This window comes from Mauremys reevesii, linkage group 9, assembly GCF_016161935.1.
Source record: "Mauremys reevesii isolate NIE-2019 linkage group 9, ASM1616193v1, whole genome shotgun sequence".
In the NCBI taxonomy this organism is placed as follows: domain Eukaryota; kingdom Metazoa; phylum Chordata; order Testudines; family Geoemydidae; genus Mauremys; species Mauremys reevesii.
In genome coordinates, this window is record NC_052631.1 from 24,699,095 (window position 1) to 24,723,813 (window position 24,719).

Here is a 24,719-nt window from a genome sequence, read left to right on the forward strand (position 1 = left end):
TCCATTGCTAAGATTATCTCAGGAGTTGACAAGCCATGCAGCCATTAAACAGACATGATTTTAGTGGTATCTTTAGGGGATTACAGAAAGTGAGCTGAAAACATTTAATAACTCTAAAATAGAGGTCTCCTGGCAGTTTGAGAGAAACCTTTTAATAATCTTCAATATTGCCGTTTGAGGGGTCTTTTTTGAATGGGTGAATAAAAAACCATCTGCTTCAACTATAGTTAAACATGGCATGAACTCACTACTTCTTGAGTAGAAAGGGAGGACTATAGCATGCCAGCTCAAATGCAGCCACTCCATATTGAAAGCTGGAATCCCTAACCAGACCTTCTTGACCCCTGGACCGTGTGCATAGGAGCTATCTGATCCAGGTAGGTTCAAGAGGGAGCTCTGTTCTATCCTTAGCAGAATGCTGCTAGAACGTACACTTCCAGGCTTTAGTCAGAAGTTATAGGGATGCTCCTGCAGACAGTTCATTTTCTGAGCTCTCTGACTGGTTGGGAAAATGTAAGTTATAGAAACACTGTGATAAATGGCAACATACGAATATAGTTATCTAAACCTAGCAATTCCGTAACAGTGCCTCAGGTCAAGTTCAGAATGGATATGTTTTATACACACAATTATAGCAAGGGGCGAGCGGATGGCCCTGAAGTTAAACCTGGGAGGAACACATAAAAGAAAGATTAATGTTACCTAGCAAAAATATACAGATTTCTATTGAGGTACCATTATTTTAAAGCAGCACTGTCTATATCTCAGGTGTCACATGTAAACCTTTTTATAGGTAGATTTTGCCTCCTTGAGCTATTTATGTGAAACCACATAAAATATTTGGTTTCTGTAGAACTGAATCTTTCATTTTAAAAAACTGCTTGCTCTCATAGTTGTGAAGAAAACCTTCAAGATGTGACCCAAGTACAGCCAATAAAGTGCTGTCTACCTGACTCAAAAAGCCTGAAATAATGAGTCAAGAGACAAAGGGTGTCAATTCCTCTGCCCCCTAGGATGTTTAAATTTGAAGGGTCATTACTGGACTTTAATGTGAATGTGAACCATTTCATTAGCAATCATGTTAGTAGATGGAATAGGGATGAGGATGAGCGTGAAGCACAGGGGACTAGAATTTGGCGTTGCTGCAGGAAGGAAAATGCAGAGGAAGAACAAGAAAAAAAAGAAAGAAGGATGGGAAAGGTAGAAAAAGTAAAAAAATAGTGGTGGTAATTTTTCTCATTGAGTAATGATGAATACAACATATACTGAATACATACATAACAATAATAGCTGAATATTTAGCTGTTACCTAAGGGCCACAGTCTACCATTAAATCTTTGACATCAATGGGAGAGCCACCATGCGTGGTGGTTAGTGACTGGCACTAAAGTTACACCCCAGTCCATCGACCATAAAAGTGGTATTTGAGTCTCTCCAAGAGTTGATCACGTGTTCCATCATGTGTTCAACAGATAGAAATCATAAAGGTTGTATTAAGAAGGCCAGAAAAGTTTACATAAAAAAAATCCATGTGCGATTTTTACATTAAAAATGCAGATCTTGTCTACGTCCTGGAAGACTCCACAGAAGCTGGAGAATAAACTGAATCAGGAAATCACAAGAAGCTGAATGCTAAACAATGGAGAAGGGATGGAATTTTTAGCCACTATTTAAAGCTCTGGGCCAGAAGGTAAAAAAAGATGCTGGATTCAGAATATACCATATATACTCGATCATAAGCCGGTTCGTTTATAAGCTGACACCCCCCCGTCCACAAGATGGATAAGTAAAAATGGAAAAAAATTTATAACCCGTTCATAAGCCGCCCCTATAATTCAGGGGTCAGCAAACTTTGGCTCCTGGGCCATCAGGATAAGCCGCTGATGGGCTGAGATGGTTTGTTTACCTCGAGCGTCCGCAGGCACAGAGGTAAACCTAAGAAAAGAGTGTCCTGGCACGCCAGCTGCTTACCCTGACGGGCCGGGACAGCAACTGGTGGGGAAATTTTTGGGGGGAGAACCTGGGAGTCAGGGGAGTAACCCCTGTGACCACCCCCCACATGACCCCACCCTTAGCCCAGGACCCCCACACTCTCCTCATCCCATCCCTTCCCACCTTCTCTGGGGAGGGCCAGGGGAGGATGTCTCTGGCCTGGCTGGAGCTGCTCAAGCAGGCTGGGCAGCATGGCCGCAGCCTGCTCCGGCGGGTCGAGCCGGGCCGGGCCAAGTGGCACAGCTGCAGCCTGCTCTGGGGGGCGGGACTGAGTGGCACAGCTGCAGCCTGCCAACCCGGGAGCTGCAGCTGCTTTGGAGGCTGGGGGGAGAGCAGCATGGCCAGAAGCGGAGAGACTCTGGCCCTGCCTCTTCCCTTCCGGCTCTGCTGCCTCTCCTTGCTCCCTCTGTTGGGTGGAGGGGCTGTGTCCCACCTCTCCCTCTCTATACTCGTTCATAAGCCGACCCCCTTCTCTGGTGCTTCCCTTTTTTACTAAAAAATTCGGCTTATGAATGACTGTCAATTTCCCCCAGGCAGGAGAGATGAGGAAGAGAATAATTCAGTTGAGGTATAAACAGTGGAGCCCAGGCCTCACACACTTTTGGTTGAAGGAAGAGTGAAGCGTGAAGAAGGTTCCCTCACCAGCCTTGTGGATTTATCATTGGAAATCCATTTGGTGTTAATGCTCTATGGCCAAACGGAACCATGCGGCCAGCAGACCAGCTGCACAAAAGCGCAGGGTCTCACTGGGTGTCTCCTGTGATCTGCTAGCTCCAAGGGCCAAAGCCCCCGGCTGTTCTGCAGCAGACACTGCAGTGCCCTAACCCCTCACAGAACAAGCATGCTGAAGCAACTCTGAGATTCCTGCTTCTTTATGATACACAGAAGAGTAATTGGGGGCCTAAGCGATCCCCAAAAGTGCATTTAATATTCTTATGCATGACTGGGCTGCACAGCAGCATGATGTTTAAAGCATAAGCCTCTAAAATATGTCAGAGCTGCATGGGATTTGGCCATATGATGCCCTTTGAAGCGAGGGGAATTGGGTTGCTAAATCCCATTCAGCTATTGGAGAACATAAAGGTAGGTTGTTAAGTCTGACCATTACAAATGCAGGATGAACTCAAACTAGGGGCTGTGGAGGGATCTGACTAGGAAAGTATGGCAGGAATGAAAGCATAAAACCTTATGTGGAGCATGCCTAAGCGTTCAGTGTCATGAGGTTTCTTGACCTTTATCATCTTATAGCTAAACCACACTGAACAAATGCTTTTCGGGAGTGCTTGCTCACTGTAATACACAAAGGCAGCTCTTTTAATGATGCTTCTGGTATGTAAAATATTTGTAACTTGAAGTCTTTGTATCAAGATTTGAGGACTTCGGTAACTCAGCCAGAAGTTAGGAGTCTATTACAGGAGAGGGTGGGTAAGAGTCTGGGGCCTGCGATGTGCAGGTCAGACTAGATGGTCACGATCAGGGGCGGCTCCACGCACCAGCACGCCAAGCGTGGGCCTGGGGCGGCAAGCCATGGGGGGCGCTCTGCCGGTCGCCGCGAGGGCGGCAGGCAGGTTGCCTTCAGCAGCATGCCTGCGGAGAGTCTGCTGGTCCCGCGGCTTCGGCGGACCTCCCACAGGCATGCTGTCGAATCCGCGGGACCGGGGACCTCCCGCAGGCAAGCCGCCGAAGGCAGCCTGCCTACCGTGCTTGGGGCGGCAAAATACCTAGAGCCGCCCCTGGTCACGATGGCCCCTTTTGGCCTTAAAATCTGAGTCTAAATGTAAGCACTGCTCTATATGCAGAATATTGTTGGACCAACCCTGCTTATCAGTTATCTGTGGGCCAACTTTGACATATACCATCAATCCTGGCCTTTAAAGAATTTGGACTTAATCACTCCTCATTGTGCTAACTGAGCTCTACAAATATGGTTAATAACTCGGGCAGGGCAAGTGAAAATAAGCTTCAGGATACAGAGCAAAAACTCATTTTGCACAATTTCAAGCAGCTGAATGATTAGGACTTATAATGCAGGGGTGCAGCAGAGTGATTTTTATGGCAGCCGTGAAAAATGCATGTGAAACCCAAATATGCAAATATAAATACATAGTGTTTTAAACTTGAATATCACCTTCAAAATATCCATGGTTACATCTTAAAAACTAGAGGAACTGTACCAATGATGTTAGCACAGTCATTAAATTATTTAATGTTCTAACATGTAAAAGCCAGTTCAAGTTTGACTTTGAAAAACTGCATGGAATGGATTTTTTTTGCACAGCTAAGGGGCAATGGATCGTATAAAAGAATGTAATTAGTAAGTTTGTCTGCATTTGTGCAGCACATATTTTGTGATCAGAATGACTGTGGTAGGATCACAGGAATCAATACTTTTCAACTTCATATGTTTACTTAGAAAGATCTTGGTACAGTGAATATATAAACTATCATTAAGATCAAGTTTTATTTACTGTAACTCATAGGGTCCCATGGGATATCACAGATTCCAACAGCTGGAAGATGTTATAAATCAAAAGCACCAGAGTTTGGAGACAATACATTATTACAAAAAGTTATCTATGAAGCTGGGCAACCAAGCTATCGCACAGGAAACCAATAAAGAATGTAACAACACAGATAATACACTTTTTCATTGTTTTCCAACTCAGAAGTTTACTTAGCTACCAGCACAATAAAATATTAACTTTAGTCCCGAGAACAGAAAGAAACATGCTGTTTAAAGATGCGTGGTACAAATCTGTGATGTGCTGCCAATGTTTCAAAAAGGGCTTCCATAAAAATGTTCCCTGTAGCCCAGGAGTGGGCAAACTTTTTGGTCCGAGGGCCATATCTGGGTGGGGAAATTGCATGCATGAATGTAGGTCTGGGGCAGGGGGTTGGGGAGCCGGAGGGAGTGTGGGGTGTTGGAGGGGGTACAGTGTGCAGGAAGGGGCTCAAGACAAGGGGTTGGAGTGGAGGAGGGGTGCAGGGTGTATGAGGGAGCTCAGGGCAGATGGTTGGGGCAGAATAGGGGTGCAGGGTGCAGCAGGGGGCTCAGGACAGAGGGTTGGGGTGCAGCAGGCGGTTGGGGGGCAGGAGGGGGCCAGGGTGCGAGCTCTGGTGCCGCTCACCTGGAGCGGCTCTGGGGTGGCAGCGGCGCACACCGGAGCCAGGGCAGGCTCCCTGCCTGCCTACCCTAGCACTGCGCCACTCCCAGAAGCGGCCAGCACCACGACCCTGAGGCCCCTGAGGCGGGGGAGGGAGGAGGGGAGTAGCCCTCGCTTGTGGGTACCTCCCCCGAAGCTCCCATTGGCCACGGTTCCCCGTTCTCAGCCCATGGGAGCTGTGGGGGGGCGGTGCCTGCAGGCAGTGCAGAGCCCTTTGCCCCTGCCCCGGCGCTGCAGGGACATGGTGCTGGCCACTTCCAGGAATGGCACGTGACCCGTGGAACCACAGGGGTGGCAATTCCACAGGCCGGATCCAGCCCACGGGCTGTAGTTTGCCCACCCTTGCTGTAGCCTGTGATAAACCTTGTGCCCCAGCGGCGTGCATACTACAGTGAACAGGCTAGGGAGAAATCTATTCACTTGAATATAACCAAGAACTAAGGAAGCAAATAAATCATGCTGCTCTTTATTGGAAGTGTTCACATTTTGTTTCTGAAAAATGCATAAACTACAACAGAATTATAGTACAGTGTTCAATTGTACTGTTTGAAGCACAGGCTCAAGATTTTAGAAATCTTTTTTAAAATACCTGATATTTGGTTAACCCAAAAGCAAAACATTTGCTCTTCAAAACTATTTTTTAGTAACCAGAGAAGCAAATAATCTCTGTCAGGAATGATACAGCAGCATCTGCAGAGGGCATGAACTCCACCAAAGGCAGAGGAATGACCGTAACGTTCCCTTCAATTTGGTGGTGGAATTTTAACAGGGTGCTCCCAGCAGCCTCCTCTATCACATCACTGACACAGATTCTCCATGAAAGAATAGTATGGAGAGACATTCCTGCTCTACATATTTATTTATCTTGCTAAAATGTATACCTTTGCCGAGTCACTATGATTGGATTTTCATTTCTGTTTGGCCCCCAATCAATGCAATTCTGAGTATGGTCTGATGGAGAAACAGGAGAGACTCAAAAATGCCTCCTTAATTCATTCATTCTTTGTACAGGCACAGCATACCAAAATGTATGACTACAAAATTGTAGATGTTTTGACTAAAAATGTGTTAAGTGCTGCCAACATTTCCACTTACACAAGGTTTTGTTTTTGTGCTGCAAGCATATTATGCATAACCACTTCTTATATCTTCTTCATTCACTCAAACATGAAAACGGTTCCTAAAGGAATAATCTAAAAATCCCTTGGGAACAATAAATTACACTTGAGGTAAATATTGAATAAACGTAGCCGTTGTGAAGCCAGGAAGTTTACATTCTCATTTCCCAAGGGTGACTCATGCAACATTCAAGACAATTGTGGCTTGTGTGTGATTCAAGGAATTAGACACACATGCAGTTTTATTGTGTTGAAGCTCTTACCTCTTCTTCTTTGTGATAATGAGGACATCATTGAAGAGGAAGAAGTACACTTGCTGCTTACTGGTCCTTTTAGAGAAGAGTCCAGTGTCTTCCACGTATGCTGTTAATTCACCCCTTTTCACTAACCACCGGGAAGAGGAGACCAGTGGAAATGGCTACAAAATAAGAAAGCAACATTTTAATCATAAGTCACAAGTCTTCTGAGACACAAAGGCATATCAGGATCACTTGAAAAAAATTCATGAATAAACTCAAAACACAGAAATAGGAGTATAGGCGTCAAATAGAGACTTCAAGATTCAAAGTAATGTACAATACAGGAGACACTTGCTAATAGTGGATGCTTTAGAAGTACTGGCTACCTTCACACTATATCTGCTAAAATCAATTGAAGAATAAACAGAATGTGGAATTGAGCACGCTGTGAAATGGGAGCTAACAGCATATTTCCACCTAATGTAGAACTAAGTGAATCTCTTAAGAAGGGCAGAAATAAAATGGTTTTTAAATATTCCCAGACCACAGACTCTCTTAAAGCAGAATTAAAGTTACAAACAGAAAATTTACCAGATTAGAATACTGTAGTTACTAATACACAAGAGGTCTGAAAGTCAGTAAAGTCACAGCAAAGGTTAAAACAAAAGCAAATGTTGTATCTAAAAGTCAGGAAACAGCAAAACCCGTAGCTATCAACACCTAAACATCAGAAAAAGAACAGTTACTTTCCCTACTACAGATTTCAGAGTAGCAGCCATGTTAGTCTGTATCTGCAAAAAGAACAGGAGTACTTGTGGCACCTTAGAGACTAACAAATTTATTTGAGCATAAGCTTTCATGGGCTACAGCCCACTTCATCAGATGCATAGAATGGAACATATAGTAAGAAGATATATATACCTACAGAGAACATGAAATAGTGGAAGTAGCCATACCAACTGTAAGAGGCTAATTAATTAAGATGAGCTATTATCAGCAGGAGAAAAAAAACTTTTGTAGTGATAATCAAGTTGGCCCATCTTAGACAGTTGATAAGGTTACTGTGGCTCTTGGAGATGATGTTGTCAGGTATAGATCTTATAGTAGTGCACACGTGCCCCATGTGCATGAGATCTTTTGAACAGCAGTCACTGGAGCTGCACATGCATCCTGTGCCTCCTCATGTTCCTCTATGAGAGCAAAAAGGGCAGAGCAGCTGAGACTTTCCCTTAGTTCCCCCACGGTTGCTGAGGACTCTGAAAAGCAGGGATGGAGGGTGGGCCGTGGGATCCAAACTGACTGTATCTTATAGCTATTGTAAGGTAAGTCACCCTTCTTTCTTCTCAAGTGTGTGTCAGTATGGATCCCTTTGTAGTTGACAGGCAAACAGCATCCTCTAAATGGTGGGAATGAGGTGTTTCAGAAACATTAGTGAAATAATGATTGCAGCACCGCTCCCGTGAACTTGGCATCTGACCTGGCTGCCATTTCAAGGGTCATCTTTAATGAAGGTAAGTGAGTTGCTCCATGTTGCTGCCTTGCAGATCTCAAATATCAGCATATTTCTGAAGCTGGATCAAGACACTTCCTGTGCCCTGGTGGAGTGATATTTGGAGGCACGGGACCATCGGCTATCTAATAGCAGGCAGAAACACACTGGGAGGATGACACTGAGGTGCCACGTGGGGTTGTGTCTCTAATGGGAGGGTAATATGCAGAAGGGCTTTGAAGAAAACGGATACTGTTTGATATGAGAAGATTGAGCACAACTGTACCAGAATGTGACATGACAATGTTAATACAAGGTAGACCTTGAGAGTTAAATGCTAGGCTAGACTGAAGCTCAGCACGTAGTCAAGGACTATATCTCAGAGTCTATACTCAGTCTAGATTCCGTCAGGTTACCCATATGGAAAATCTTTTTCATTTAGAGGAGTAGGATTTCCTAGTAATGGCTTCCTGCTCTGTATGAGAATTTCCTGAATTTGTATAGTGTCTGTCTGTAGCCAACACCAAACCATCAAGTGTAATAATTGTGGGTTAGAGTGCAATACCTAACCATGATTCTGAGATATTATGACTGAACAAGCTGGGAGATATATGGGAGGCCAGCTGGATATTTGCAATGGGTCTGACAGACAGAACTGCCTTGGTCAGGGAGAAAGCTTTCTAGACAAACATGGGAGTTTGATAAATTTCAGTCTTGGACACCGGAAAGCATATTTTATTATTTTGTTTGTTACCATACCTGTCTCTTTTTCTCTTGCTTAGTATCACTTAAATCTTTTTTCTTTACTATAAACCATCCCAGTGCTGTTATATTGAAGTATAGCTGAGCACTTGCACTTAACTAATAGGCTAGTGTGTGCACTGTCTCTTTGGCAAACGTAAAAAATTCTGGGAGTGTCCAGTGACAGGGACTGGACACTGCGGAGACACATCTCTGGAGAACTCTGGAACTGAGGTCCATTGACTGCTACCTGCAAGACAACATTAAGTCTGGCAGAGTCTCAGGAAGTTAGCTGATGAGGCAGGGAGCTGACACATTTTAAAGCTCCAGCAAAGCTCTTTCTTGTGAGGCAAGGAGGTAACACAGTGGCTTACACTTCTGGGTGTCCTGAGGAGAGTGTCACACCAGGTTGTTGCTAGTTCCTGGAACATGCCAAGTCAACAGGATTACCCCGAGGATGACACCATGTCCACAGCCTGATGGCTTCTTGGTAGAAAGGGGATAAATTAATGTCTCCTTGTTTGTTTGTAACAGTGCACTGAGGCGGGGTTATTTGTGAAGGTCTCCCCTGGGGAGTTCTGCAGAGCAGACAGAAATCCTATGCAGGCCAATCTTATGGCCCTGAGCTCCAGAACGTTTACAGAGTTTCAAGTCATCCTGGGACCAGGTTCCCTGCATCTGCAGATGGTTCAACCTGTCCCTGAGGTGTCTGTGAGGAGTGTCATTGTCAAGGCAGGGTCACAGCACTCTTGGGCTGCAGCCATGAATTTAGCTACCACGGGACCTGAGGTGGACCTGTGGCTCTTGTTCAAGTGGTGCCTAGAATAGTGAGTGCTCTGCCACAGAATTAGGGACTGCAGATGAAGCCTGGCAATTGGAATCACATATGTGCATGCTGACAAGCGGCCTACTAGTCCTAAGCAAGCATGCACCATTGTCATCAGATCAGATTTTATGGAATCTGTCACTGATTGAAGAGACTAGAACCTGTTCTCTGGTTGGTAGGCTCTTGCCAACTGAAAGTTTATGACAGCCCCTAGGAACTCCATCATCTGTGATGAGTTGAGAGAATTTCTCACAGTTCACTAGGAGGCCTAGCTGAGGAAACATGAAGAGGGCTGCTGCAGTCTCCTGCTGAGACCTGCCTCTGATCAGCCAGTCTTCTAGGTAATGATACATGTGAATGCCCTGTCTTCTTAAAACATGCTGCTACCACTGCCAGGCATTTTGTGAACACTCTTGATGGCATGGAGAGTCCAAAGGACAAAACCCTGTATTGGTAATGGTTGGACCTTATTATGAATCTTAGGTACGTCCTGTGGGCTGCCTGGATAGCTATATGGAAGTACACAACCTGCAAGTCGAGAAGCATAAAACCATTCTTAAGCCTGAAGAGATGGGAAGATGGAAGCAAGTGTTACCATCCTGAACCTGAGGCTGCGCATGTATATGTTGAGTCTTTGCAGGTCTAAGATAGGACGAAGATCCCCTTTCTTTTTGGGGCAAGGAGATGCCATGAGTAGAAAGAAGCCTCTTCTCCCTTCCCCCCCCGCCAATTCTGCTGGCACTTTCTCTATGGCTCTTAGATGAAGCAATGAGGCCACTTCCGTTTATAACAAGCTCTTGTGAAAAGGGTTCCTGAAGAGGGTGGGGGCAGTGGGGATGGTAGGAGCTAAGGAGCAAAATCGGATAAGGATCTCTAGCACCTATCTGTCCAACTTTATGGCGCACCGTGCCCGGTGAATGAGGAAAAGTGGATTCCAAAGGTTGCATGTTCTTAATTGGCTCTGTTGTAGTTCCTGAAAGCCCTATTAAATTTCCTAACAAGCCACAAGAGCAGGGTACATCACTGAGGAGGAGGAAGATAGCGTTTCCTGCTTCATCTGGGCTTCTCTTTGGGAGGCTAATCGGGCTGTTTAGCATTGGGGTCTGGTAACTGTATAGTTTGTAATAAGGGGCTGGGGTATAGATCCCTATGGGGTGCAAGGTGGCCTCTGTGTCCTTTAAGGAATGTAGTGTGCTATTTGTGTGCTCACTGAATAACTCCATCTCTTCAAAGGGCAGGTGTTTACTGTAATTTGCACTTCCCTGGGAATGCCAATGCTTGAAACCATGAATCCCATCGCATTGTCACTACTGTGGTGATGGATCTAGCCAGTGTTTGAAACATCCATTGCAACTTGGAGGGCGTTTTAGCCACTTACTGGCCCTCTTTGATGATATCCTTGAATACACTTCCCTGCTCTCATGTGGGAGCTTAGATAGAAAGGCTGTTAATTCATCCCAATTCAGGAAATTATTATTTGGCCAGAAAGGTCTGACAATTTGCACCTGTAGCTGAAAGGAGGCAGAGGAGTAGGATTTCTTCCCAAACAGGTTGAACTTTGTTGAGTCCTTGTGCTTTGGGATGCTTTTGCTGGATGTGGATTTCTCCTGCACTACTGAAATGACAAAGGGGTGGGTGTACAAGTACTCAAACTTTTTTTTTTTTTTTTAAGGGACTTAATACCATTTTCCCACCCTTTCTGCAGCAGATGGTATAATGGCAGGTGTTTGCCACAGGGCCTCCACAGGGTCAAGAAGTGCCCCATTTGTTGGAAGGATGATCCTGGGTGGGCCTGATGTTGCTAGTACATCAGGTTTATCAGACCCATAAGGAATGATTAAGAGGGCTGACAGCTGAGTGAGAAAATATTTTTCAAGCATGTGAAAGGTTTTCCAGAAAGCACAAGGAGGCACAGGGTGCATGCATGGCCCCAATGGCCACAGCTGTTCAAAAGACTCCAACCTTGCTTGCATGAGGCGCACATGCACCTACACTGGGAGCTGTATTGACATCATCTCAAAGACTAACATGGAAATACTTGTGCTGAGTCCCAATATCTATATTAAAAAGGTTTCTGGCAAGGATTTTTTCCCCTTTGATAATGAAAATGTCTGATATATATTTCTATTTCTCCTGTACATGACTTAAAAGTATTAATTTTCTTGGTCCCCCCCCCCAAGAATAGTTATGAAAATTGTTATAATTCTAGGTACTTGCATATATGCTTGTAAACTGTGTATAAACACAAAAAATATATACATAAAGTTTAATGACCCTTATCTGAACCAACAGGGGTTCTAGGACTATAATGTACTCTATAGATGGTTGCAGCAGGAAATCAGCCCCCACCAGTTCAACACCCAGCCACAAGAATATGAGACACCTTCTGGGACATGGGGAAATATGGAGAGAGTCACTGCTGCAGAGTTTATAAACTGTACTAGGGAGAAACTCTGACTGAATTCTTGGTGTGAAAGCCAGGCCCTATTAAAGTGAATGTCTAAACTAGGGGCAGGCAAACTTTTTGGCCCGAGGGCCACATCGGGTTTCTGAAATTGTATGGAGGGCCGGTTAGGGGAGGCTGTTCCTCCCCATACAGCCCGCCGTGGCCCGCCCCCTGGACTCCTGCCCCATCCACCCCTCCCTGTCCCCTGATCGCCCCCAGACCCTCCGCCCCGACTGCCCCCCCGCCATCCCATCCAACCCCTCCTCTCATTCCTGACTGCTCCCCACCCCAGGACCCCTGCCCCAATTAAACCCCCTTTTCCCCACCCTCTAACTGCCCTGACCCCTATCCACACCCCTGCTCCGACCTCCAGCCTGAACTCTCCTGCCCTCTAGCCAACCCCCTCTGCTCCCTACCTCCTTACCACGCTTCCTGGAGCACCGGTGGCTGGCAGTGCTACAGCCGCACCACCCAGAGCACCAGAACAGGCAGCTGCGCAGCCCAGCTGGAGCCAGCCGCACCACCGCGCTGCAGCTGCGCTGCCTGGTGAGAGCTTGCAGCCCTGCCGCCCAGAGCATTGCGCTGGTGGTGCAGTGAGCTGAGACTGCAGGGGGAGAGGGGACAGCACGAGAGGGGCTGGGGGCTAGCCTGCTGGGCCAGGAGCTCAGGGGCCAGGCAGGAGGGTCCCGCAGGCCACAGTCTGCCCACCTCTGGTCTAAACTCTCATTGACTTCAACAGGGCCAGGATTTCACTCTGTCTCTTCTGGAGCTTATAAAATTACTGAGCGTGCCAGCCTCAGCTGCTCTTTATGAGACACAAATAATCTCTGACGACCTAGCGAAAGATGCTGGGGCTGGGACCAGGGAAACCCACTGGTTCAGGGCAGACTGTGGCACTTATCAATCCTGCCTGCTCATAGTGTCTCTCTCTAGTCCTAGATGCCAAGGGATGACTGAGCATGGTGAATGTGTCTGCTCCTGCACAACTTTAAAACCCCACGTGAGTCACTGCTAAGTATCCTGAGGTGAGTGCTCATGCAGTCGACCAGAGACCCTGGGAGACTGGTTAAATTCTGGTAAAGTTACAGGCGGGTGGAGGGGGTGTCAAAACTGAGTTTATAATGGAAAGCCAAACTTTAACCACGAGGGAATATACCCTTTCACTAATATCCTTGTGTTTGATGATCACATGAACCAGAACCAGTAAAGGAAATCTGAGATGTCTTTAATCCATTACTGTGGCAGAATCCTAATACCGCTGACCATTTCCCATAGTCAATTATGAAATTTTGACTCTCACTGTCACTGTTCTATCACCACCAGTGACTGATTTTTCAGCTACTGAATTTCTCTGCACCTGAATTTAAACTTTCTTTGCTGCTGCTGAAACCCATTACCTGTCTTGTCATGTTTGACTAATGAAGACAACTACTTTCTTTTGTCTCTAGAACATCCTTTTACATGCTCGTAAAATATTTCTCCATGCAGCTGTCAGCCCTCATAATCATTCCTTATATGTCGTATTTTTCTGGCTTTTAAGTATTTTAGCTGCCCTTTCCTGAACTGTCTCCAGTTTGTCAGTATTTGTACTGTAATATTATGTCCAAAAGGGAACACAGTATTTCAGCAGTGGTCTCACTGGTGCAAGAATTAAAGGGTGAGAATAAATACATCCATAGTTATAGAGGCAACAGCTTTCTTCTTGCATACAAAATATATTACTGCATATGCCTTTTTAATGACAGTAAAATAATAAAATTGTTTACAAAGTGCCCTTCCTGCCTATGCGATACAACATATAAACGGCAATATAAAATACAGTAGATGCTGGGTCAGAATCTTGCTCCCCTCCCATGCCAGCTGCTTTTCACTGAACAAAACTTGCAAGTTCTTGTTCATGAGAACTTACCTTTTAGGTGTCCACAATTTTCTATTATCCATTAATTTAATCTCTTTTCTACTATTTCTTCCAAGTCATAAATATACTAAATATTGTTATGCCCTCCTTTAATTTATATGACACCACATAGATGCTACTGTCCAAGCAGAGAATGAACCAAACCCCAATTGCTCTCAGTGGACCAGAGCGTGCAAACAAACTGGTTTCAGAGCATTGTAATTTCATTTATTTAAATGGTGATTATTCCAATTTACACCCATGCAACAGAACAGAATTAGGTACTTTGTTTGGTTTTCTAACCAGATTTGTAACCAATTTACAATAATTCTAACCAACCTGCATTTCTCATTTTTTCCTATAAGAATATCATATAATTCCCTTTATCAGTAGCTATCTCATCTTGTCACTGTCACTCCTTTATCACCTTGTTCAAACTCACATCCTATGCAAGGTCTAATTCAGTGGTTCTCAAACTTTTGTACTGGTGACCTCTTTCAGACAGCAAGCTTCTGAGTGTGACCCCCCCCTTATAAATTAAAAACACATTTTTATATTTAACACTATTATAAATGCTGGCGGCAAGGCGGTGTTTGGGGTGGAGACTGACAGCTTGCCACGATGTAATAACCTCACAACCTTCTGAGGGGTCATGACCCCCAGTTTGAGAACCCCTGGTCTAGTTAGTTCTCCTAAGAAATGCCTCAGCACTGCAGGAAGTATTGAGTTTCATCATTATGAAATCAATGTAATAAGTTTCCACAGTTTCATAGCAATATTTGGCTTGAAATTTTGGCTTAGTTTGAACCAGAAACTCAACCCACTCAGTGGTTTGAGCATTGGCCTGCTAAACCCAGGGTTGTCAGTTCAATCCTTGAGGGGGCCATTTAGGGATCTGGGGCAAAAATCAGTACTTGGTCCTGCTAGTGAAGGCAGGGGGCTGGACTTGATGATCTTTCGAGGTCCCTTCCAGTTCTAGGAGATAGGTATATCTCCAATTATTATTATTAAAACTCAGGGATCATGAAATCATGTGAATCAAACCTAACACTGCTAAGACAAATACCTCTTCCCATCTTTCTCCACCAAATTACTAAGACTCCAATTTCTGTTGGAAGTTGGTCCAATTAAATATATTAACTCACCCATTTTCTCTCTTATCCTGAGACTGACATAGATACAACTAAATTAATATGCCAATATGTTTTCATAACTATGCAAACACAGCACTTGAGTTTCAACAACTCTCTTTGACAGCAGCAGTCACAAAATGCGTGCTGGTCCAAATAATTAAATTCTTATTTCTGTTTAAAGGGGAAAAATGCCTCTCACTTCCCCAATATGGTACATGAAATCTCAAACTGAATGACACTGAATAAATATCCTCTAATCTCGACTAAAAATTAAATCTTCAGGACAGGCAAACAGTTGAATAAGTACATAAAAAGGGAACTAAACCATTTTTGGAGTGGCTTTGGTTATTCAAGCTTCAGGAACCAAGTTAGATTGGATGAAACATTGTAACAATTCTAAGAATGTTATATGGGGGCCTAGAGATTATTTTATAGTTTAAACTATGTGTATTTCTAAGAATGACAGTCCCAAGATATTCAATTACTTTATACTTAGAAAGGGCTTAACTTTTATTTGCTATTAACTCAAAATTTCTTTCTATGCCAAATAAATTCAGCATATGGTTTCCTAACTGGTTATATTCCAGAGAACACTTGCTTTGACTTTTTAAATATTTTTTTCTGTCAAAAATATGCAATGCTGAATGCAGAATGTCTTCTTCCTATATACAACAAACAGGCTCAGCATAATAAAGTGTATTGAAACTATGCCAAGAAAAATCAGCCTTTTACAATCCAACTGGCAAACTCTCAAACCACAGATAAATTCTAAACCACCAAGGAGTCATGTTTAAGATATACAGAGTGGTACTCTAGCAAAAAAGCTAAAGAATAAAAGTAGCTTTTATTCCCATGAAACTGATTAGAGGGGGAAGTTGCAGTATACATTCTAGAAGAGGGTACACTGTAAGAGACTGATCCTTCTGCCTAAATCAAGAACAACTGATTATGGACATCTTTTGTGGTGAAAATAAAGAATATAAACCATTTTCAAGGGCATTTTGAGAGACTTTTGGCTATAAAAGCTCCTAGAACTTACTCCGACTTGAAGGCTCTGGAATGACAAATCTGAAAAGCTGTTCTACCAAATCTCTTGAGAATATTATCCTTAGGTCATTAGTGAACTTCGTGATCACCTTATAAATAATCTCTCTTTTTTTTGTTATTATAAGTGAATATTTATACCCTATTTTTCTATTTTTATTGAAAATATGTGAATAAAAATGCTGTGGACCCTTTGAAAAGTCTCACTCCAGAGTCAGGAACTTTCCCCAGCCAAGATGGGGGTACAGAAATCCTTTAAAATATACATACTTTTAAAAAAACATACACAAAATGGTACATTTTCCCACTGCATTAGTAAGAAGTATTCTTGGGAAATAATGTCATCCCATGGGTATGATATTCCACTTACAAAATTTTGTTTTAAATGAACATTTTTTGAGGTACAAAGAAGTTTTTTTTTCTATATTGTTGATACTTTGAAAATGCCACCAAAAACTTTTAAAATCACATTTGACACTTGTTGGACAGGCCACTGATAAAGGAAACAAACACCACAACCTGCAACTTTGGTTGTACTCAAAAGAAAAGATTTGGAAAATATCAGTATCATATGGCAGCTCTTTTAATAAGTACTACAGTCTAATAATTTTAATGAGTTTAACACAATATGTCAACAGACAAAATGGCTGTGAATTTAATAAAGTCTGATGCTTGTTTTTTCCTGCTAAACAATACGTAATTTACCACTTTTAAAAAATGTTTTAGTTAAATTATTAAGGTCTTTAAAAAATGCACTGTGCTTCTCATATAGTACCTTCTTAGTTTATTGAAAATATCCAAGAGCTGACAAACCCAGAAGAGGAGGGGGAGAGAAAGAAAGAGACAGAGAGAAACAGACCAATGAAGAGTTCTGTGTTTAAACACTTCTATAGAACTTCATGAGTTAAGGAGATGAGGTGAAATCCTAGCTCCTCTGAAGTCAATGGGAATTCTGTCATAAATTTCAACGGGGGGCAAGATTTCACTGACAATGAGAAGCCTTTTCTCTGAATATCCGGTTTTTACGTGCAATTCAGGTGAGTAGCATTAACTTGTGTAATTACTTTTTGTTTAAAGCTCTAGCTGCTTGATGTTAGTAACTGAGATATGGTTAGCAGTGGCCTCTGTCACTCTTTGAGCATTCATGGCTCAGAAGACAAACTTTTAGTCCTCTGTTGAAAGGTCAGTTCAGCATCATGGCTTCTGCAATCCCCAGTTAATTTACTTCATTTTCTTTGGCTGTGAATCTGTTAGTCTTAAAACTTAAGGAAAGGCAAAACTTCTGCACATGCTAAATGAGTTCAATGAATGGAAATATCATACCTTGATTCTAAATTCCAGCTGGTTGTTAATTGTGTACATCATTTCTGTCCTTTCCATTTTTCTAGCCCCTTCGTTGCATAAACGGACCAACTAGAAAGAAAAAGTGTTCCTGATTTAATGTATTTAGATACTGCATTACTAGCTTTTCCTTTACCTGGCAACTTTTCTGTGGAAATGCATACCACTGAAGAAGCAAGAAAATCAAAGAAACTGATAGTTTTATAATAAACCACAAAGAAGACTGATTATTCCACACAGAGTAGTACAAGTGGCACAAAGTATCTAACTCAAAAGGATTGCAGATCGTCCGTCCAAAAACTTAATGGGCACCCTGAGAGAATAGAAACTCTAACTTTGGCAAGTAAGTGAGTTGTGTAGTTGTGACCCAATGTTATATGCTGCCCTTACAATTGCAGACATGCAAATTGTTTATTGAAGGAAGATACCAAGGCAAACATTATGATGCTCTGTTGGCAAGCTAAGGAAGGCAGTATTTCACAAAACTATTCACTTGTGCTTTAGAATGTGATTTGAAAATGTGTTATATTCCTCTAGAGACCCCAAATAAATAAATAAATTAAAAAAAAAAAGAAGGAGGAAGATCAGGCATCTACATATGTTAAATGGAAAAAATAAAATACTCCTTAACCCCTTCCATGGGCTCCCCAAAAGTCAAAGAGCCCCTTCTTGTTTCTCACTTCCTGGAAGGAGGGAGAGAGCTGTCTGAGCAACAGCATACTCCATTGATTCACTTAGTTCCCCAGATCCTTCCAGTACCACAGCAATTCAATGAAAAGCATAGCTAATGTACTGAATGCTAACACCATGACCCCTGCTAATCCCTGCCAGTGTTGAGTGGTGGAGAGTAGGATGAAAGTAGGAACACAAATCAATTGAGTCTGTCTGGATAGCCTGTCTGGATAGCCTTCTCTAGGCTAACTTGCGGTATCAAAAGTCTAGAAATGACAAAGGAGCCTTCCAGCTTTTCTAAAAGGGAAAAAAAGCTCACCTTTTATTTTGCTATAATTGTTGTTGGGGAGATAGGAAGCAGCATGTTAGCAAGTTAGGCCGTTCTACTTTTAGTGGATTTTATATAGGAGACAAATTAAAACTATTTTGTTGCACATGACTAGGCAATGAATTCAGTGCAACAGCTGAGTAATTTGAAGAAGATGGGGACAAAGCCCTTATGCACTAAGCTCTAGGATATCCTTCCCTGAGGAAAAAACAAACAAACTGTAAAACATTTGTTCTACAGGAGGATTTTTATGAGTCAGAGATAAAAGTCATGCTTATCGGGTATAGTTAAAAAGCATCCGGAGAAAGGGGTATGAACAATATCAGTCAGGCAAATTCTCCTCCCCCTTCTCCTTTTCAGTCTGAATACTCTGTACACCACAAGAAGTTCCCACAATAAAATTCAAGTGTGTTGGCAGCAGTATTGTGTTACTGCAGCAGTTCAGAATTTTTTCTGAGAAAAAGAATGATTTAAACGTGAAGCTGATCTGTCAGTGACTGTTCCTGAATAAAGCAATTTGGCATTTTCATCCTTCATTACTCTTCTGCTTTAAAAGAAAAATTGTCAATTTCCATTCATAAATAATTTAAATGAGCCAGGAATGCTCAGAGCCTAAGGCAGTATCTAGCCCTAACATGTAGGGAACCTTATTTCCAATAGGGGGATGCCCAATCCACCAAATTTAATGACATTCAATTGCGTATCGCAGGATCTAAAATTCTAAGATCTCAGAGGCTAGTCTCTAGATTTCCATTTCAAACTGTCTTTCTTTTTATTTCAAAAAGCTTTCGAGGCCAACAGTGATTTTACAGAGTTTTCATTGTGAAGTTGGACGTTGTCACCAATGCCAAATTCTGAAACCTCATTATCAGCTTTAAAAGAAACCTATTGGAAGTTATTGTAGAATTAATTATGGGCAATATTTATGCTTTATGTATTAGTGGGTTGTTCCTCTATTGTTGTGTGTATTCAATACTTGTTCCATGCTGAAAAGAGATTTTTAACACAGCTCTTATTGACTGGAATGGTTTAATTTCACTAAAAGAATAAATCCTTAAATGTTGTTAGGAGCTCCAGTTTTCTAACTAAAAAATCCATGGCAGTTTCCAGGCTTTGGGTGTTGTATCTCTTTCCCTTTTTTTGGACAATGACGGGGGAATAGAACCAAGTTGTCCAATTTCATTATGAAATGCATAATCAAGACAAATAATGAAGGAAGCAAATAATATATCAATTAATATATAACAAATAAGGGGCCAAAGCCATTTGGAAAACCAAAAGTGAGCACGTCTCAGATTGGCATATTGAATTGTCCAAAGCACACCGCACAACTGGGGAAGAAAAGAGTCTAAATAGAAGCAGGTTGGCTGTGTAGGATTTGCTTTTTAAAAACATACCTTGCTCACTTCTTTTAAGGCGCGTTTGCAGATCTCATATTTTGGTGAATCTTTAGGGGTTTTCTGGCAGATGGTCTGAAATAAAAGTCAATCAATTCAGAGAACTGAAAACTGTATATTGTTACATCTAAATCAGATGAATACAGAATTACAATACAATTAATGAAATTAAACATGGAGGGGCAACATGGAAGCATATTTTCCTACCAACCAGAGCTCCTCGGTGCACATGGAGTGTGTATCTACTGATGTGCTCCTCAGGGAGTGCAGCATGCCAATATCAATCTATGGTCTGATGCAGAGGGAGGGGGTAAGCCACGGACCTGCCTGCTCAGAGCACCATGTCCTCTCAAAGGCCCTGGAGAGAGCAGTCCCTGTGCTCCCTTTCAATTGTCTCTGGCCCTTATGAAGACCATGGAAAGTGGGGAGGGAGGGAGGGAAGCTCTTTGCACTCTTTACTCCTACTGTATAAGGGTTAAACATAATCCAGTCACTAATCTTCAAAGCACTGTGGAACTTTTGCTGAAAGTTGGCTAACCATGTGAGTTGGTCATGAAAATAAAAGTTTGACCAAAACAAACATCTTGTATCAATATGTTCCTAATAATGAAGAGGCTAAATTATGTTCTTCAGGTGAAATTATGTTTTCACAGTCTGAATGTAAGAAGAGAATCATACTTTTCATATTTCAATTTAAGTGAAACAATGGAAACTCACTATAAAGAAAACATTTCAATATAAAGTTTAGAAAATTATCACTGAGAAAAAAAACTTTTGTAATTTTCCATTCGGTTCAGCTTGTTCGATGCTTTCATTTCTGAAGAAAAGAGGTATCCTGAATTTAAAGAGTTAGTTTGGATGTTTTGGGGTTTTTTTTTTTTTGTTTTTTTTTGTTGTTTTTTTAAAACAAACACAGGGATTTATTGAACAGTAGAGTATAGCCCATGGGGCCAGGATATATAAACTAGCAACTGTAGATATATAAAGGACTATTACTTAATCAACCACTGTGAAGTACTGAATGCATCCCCACAGATATCGCAGTATTCATAATTACAGAGGTGACTGACCTGCATAGATCCTGATCTGGGTCCTACTAAAACCAGAAATCAGGTGTGGATTTTAATCCATACCATTGGCAGCAGTGCAGATCACATTTCAGTCCTGGCATCCAAACCAAAATGCCACAGATCTCATGAGTATATATGTTTCCATCAGATTTCGACCTCCGCTTCCTAGCACTCTCCCTCGCTGTAGGCTTTCCCAATCCCTGCAGCTGTCTGTCGGAAGGGAGAACCCCCCCACCCCACCATAACAGGATGGTTACTAGCTATGGATGTAAATTATGTTTCTCTGTAGTGGCTGCCCCATTGAGGGCACAGGAGCGATTACTAAAATCGTTAGCTAAGGATCAGATTGTGACCCCCTTAATTTTCATAGTGCCAAAAGGACTATTCCTGTGAGAAAAGTGGGGTGCACAGTCTGGCCCTAAAGGAGGAGTCCTTTAGTCAGCATGGCAGAAAGCCCATGTTTTGAACTGAAGGACCAAGTTCTAGGACCAATTCTGTATGTGTGCAACTTTTATGGTAGTTGTATCTTGACTCTGACTTCGTCATTCAGTTTCATTGGAGACTGGTGCCCAATTGTTTGACTTGAACTTCTACACAGTTCCTTGGTCACTGCAAGTGCAAATAAATGTCACCACCCACTTCACAATTTCCTCTCTGTTGTTGACAGACCAGTTTATACAGCCATGGCCCCAGTCTAAACAAGGTGAGGTGGGAATGGGCCAATAACCAAAAAAAGAAAGGTTGCTTAATTTCCAAGAACACAATATACACAGAAAAAAAAATCTGTTCTCACATCCATCAGCAATGGAAGGCGTGTAACCCTCTGCATTGGAAGAATGAGGAAAGAGATCATAGGTAAATTCCTGCAGTCTTCATGGGACTCAATCCGTGACAGCACTTCCTTGAAGGCTGGATTTGTAGCTCTGAAGAAAAAAAAGAAACCATGGGTTTTTGAAAAGGTTGCTTTAATTTAGAAATGTGAATTTCTCTTTTCAAATAGCAGTGATGTCAGTAAATCAGAGGAAGGGCAGTCTGAGGGAATCTCATCCTTTTAGTGTTCAACAGTTATATTTAGAAATATTATACAAATATAACTGATATTTAGAGACATCAGTACAGTTTGCACATGCACGTACAAACTATGTAATGAACGATACAAAGGGAAAAGTATAAAAGCATTGCTATAAAGACACTAGTAAAACTATGCTTGTCAATGAAGACAATTTAGCACATGACTGCAAACAGGATTGGACTCTACAGCCAAGTATATTTTCACCCTCAATTACATCAACGGAATTAAATATGAGCCTTAAAACAAGCACGTGCTTAAGTGATATGCTGAATTGGAGCCTAGATATTATGCTTCAAGAAATCCTGATTGCTACTGTTAAGGGATGATTTTAAAACATGCATTTTAAGCACCATTTCTTACAATAGTTTCTGGAGTGTTCGCTGTTGGTAGACTTCATTAGTACAATATTTCACGTATGGGTCAAATGTTGATGCAGTATGCTTTTCAACAATATCACTGATATCCTCTATGAAGATGTTGTTCTGATGCCTTGCTTCAAGTTCTTTAAAGAACCTGCAAAGGAAGAGAAGTAATTACCAATTTCACTAAACATAATTCATAATGGTTTGTCTCTTGTAGCATTTCAAACTTCACTTGACAGGATATCGGATCATTTCACAAAACTTTTAACCACATAAACAAACAAGGGGCAATAAAGGGACAATCTGAGAAATTTGGGGACTCTGGAGGGGTGGAAAAGATTTACTGATGCAAGACCCTAATCCCATGGGCTCAACTGTACATGTATTTCTTGCACAATATATGTAAAGGAAATGTGGTGCAACCTGTCAGACTTCAGCAGAAGCAATGCTGGTCAAGTTATTTTTCACAAACAGTCAAAACAGAAAGAGTACTACTAACAGGGTTGCAACGGTACTTTTCAGCAATATGTCTGAAAATAAAGTGAAACTACTTGAAACACACCATCTACAATTCTACGAGTACTGAATCTTTTCTCCTTGTAGTAATGGACGTGCAATAGCATAGCTGCAACAATAACTGGAAAACTTCACACCAACTAAAATGTCAACTACAAAACTAAAATGAAAATTAAATTAAATTGCCAGTTGATGTGCTGAATGACCTGGTAAACAAACAGAGTTTCCACCCTGCTCCAAACAGAGCACACACTACCTGCTCTATACCATTCAGCATACCATTAACGACAAACCCAGACAGGATATACTGAAGCCTAAAACTTAGGTTGACCTAAGCTACGTCGCTCAGGGGTATGAAAAATTCACACCAGAGACACAGTTAAACCGACCCACGCCCTGGTATAGATACCGCAGGGTTGACAGAAGAATTCTTCCATCAACCTAGCCACCACCTCTCAAGGGAGGGGGATTTACTAGAGTGATGGTAAAACCCCACCCGTCACTGTAGCAAGTGTCTACACTACAGTGCATGCATCTGACGAAGTGGGTATTTACCCACGAAAGCTTATGCTCCAATACGTCTGTTAGTCTATAAGGTGCCACAGGACTCTTTGTCGCTTTTTACAGATCCAGACTAACACGGCTACCCCTCTGAAACTTGACTACAGTACTGTAGTTACTGACAAAGCTGCTGGGAAAAATTGAAGTTGGGTGGGGGTAGCTCCCTTTTATGGACTCCCAGCCAGCCAGTACCTATAAAATCCCTCCTAGTAGCTGATCTCAACTTGCTCTACCTGTAAAGAGTTAAAAAGTCTCACTGCTATGTACATGACCTGGCCTATCATTCCTGACTCGTCGTTCTGATCTCAAGTTTGTCTCCTGCTTCTGACCTCCCAGTATTCTGACCCAGCTGATTCCTGACTCCTATCTTGTGACTGTGCACTCTTGCTCTGACACCACTAGGTCTGGCTGCCTACAACCCGACTGTGACAGTTGCAGGCAGTGACTAGAAACCATTTCCACCATTTTTTTAGTTGGCAGAAACTCTTAGCATATTGCAGATTAATTTTATACAGGAAATGATGAACTATGACATTTCTTCCCATTTCATATTTTGGCATGCTGAAAAGATCATAGAAGATTAGGGTTGGAAGAGACCTCAGGAGGTCATCTAGTCCAACCCCCTGCTCAAAGCAGGAGGAACCCCAACTAAATCATCTCAGCCAGGGCTTTGTCAAGCTGGGCCTTAAAAACCTTTAAGGATGGAGATTCCACCACCTCCGTAGGTAACCCATTCCAGTGCTTCACCACCCTCCTCGTGAAATTGGTTTTCCCAATATCCAACCTAGACCTCCCCCACTGTAACTTGAGACCATTAGTCCTTGTTCTGCCATCTGCCACCACTGAGAACAGCCAAAACTCCATCCTCTTTGGAACCCCCCTTCAGGTAGTTGAAGGCTGCTAGATGTTTGACTATGTGAACTAGAACATTATCCTTACGTTTTAAAAATTAAATCTTATTTTTTGCACCAGGTGCTCAGCCCATAATCCTTTCAGGGAACAGTAAAAATCTAGGATAGGAATGTTTTAGAAGAGAAGGGAAATATCACTTATTTAAAAAAATAAATAAATAAATAAACAACCCACAACCTACCTAGAGCAGCAGGCTATTCTTATATAGAGTGCTATGAATCAAGATTTGGATCAACAGGTTCCCTTTGTGCATCCAGCTTACTATAACTTATCAGTAAACCAGCTACTTCAATAAATCCTTTTACTTTATATGTTAGAGGAGGTTTGGAGATTAAAAATTAGTTCTGATCAATCACAAGAGCTACTCAACACAAACTGCGTCTGGCCTTTTAATACCAG

General features: G+C 42.3%; 1 protein-coding gene across 3 annotated transcripts in view; it reads right to left on the reverse strand.

Moving 5' to 3' along the window:
• The window catches only part of ARHGEF26 (Rho guanine nucleotide exchange factor 26), a 104,046-nt gene that overhangs the window by 30,749 nt on the left and 48,578 nt on the right, over positions 1-24,719 (reverse strand). For all 3 annotated transcript variants that reach the window (XM_039489590.1, XM_039489589.1, XM_039489591.1), the window contains exons 7-11: positions 22,330-22,482; positions 21,691-21,820; positions 19,828-19,902; positions 17,413-17,502; positions 6,538-6,692 (exon numbers count right to left, since the gene is read on the reverse strand). In XM_039489590.1, the coding sequence (XP_039345524.1) occupies positions 6,538-6,692; positions 17,413-17,502; positions 19,828-19,902; positions 21,691-21,820; positions 22,330-22,482 (603 nt within the window). The remainder of the gene's footprint in view (positions 1-6,537; positions 6,693-17,412; positions 17,503-19,827; positions 19,903-21,690; positions 21,821-22,329; positions 22,483-24,719) is intronic.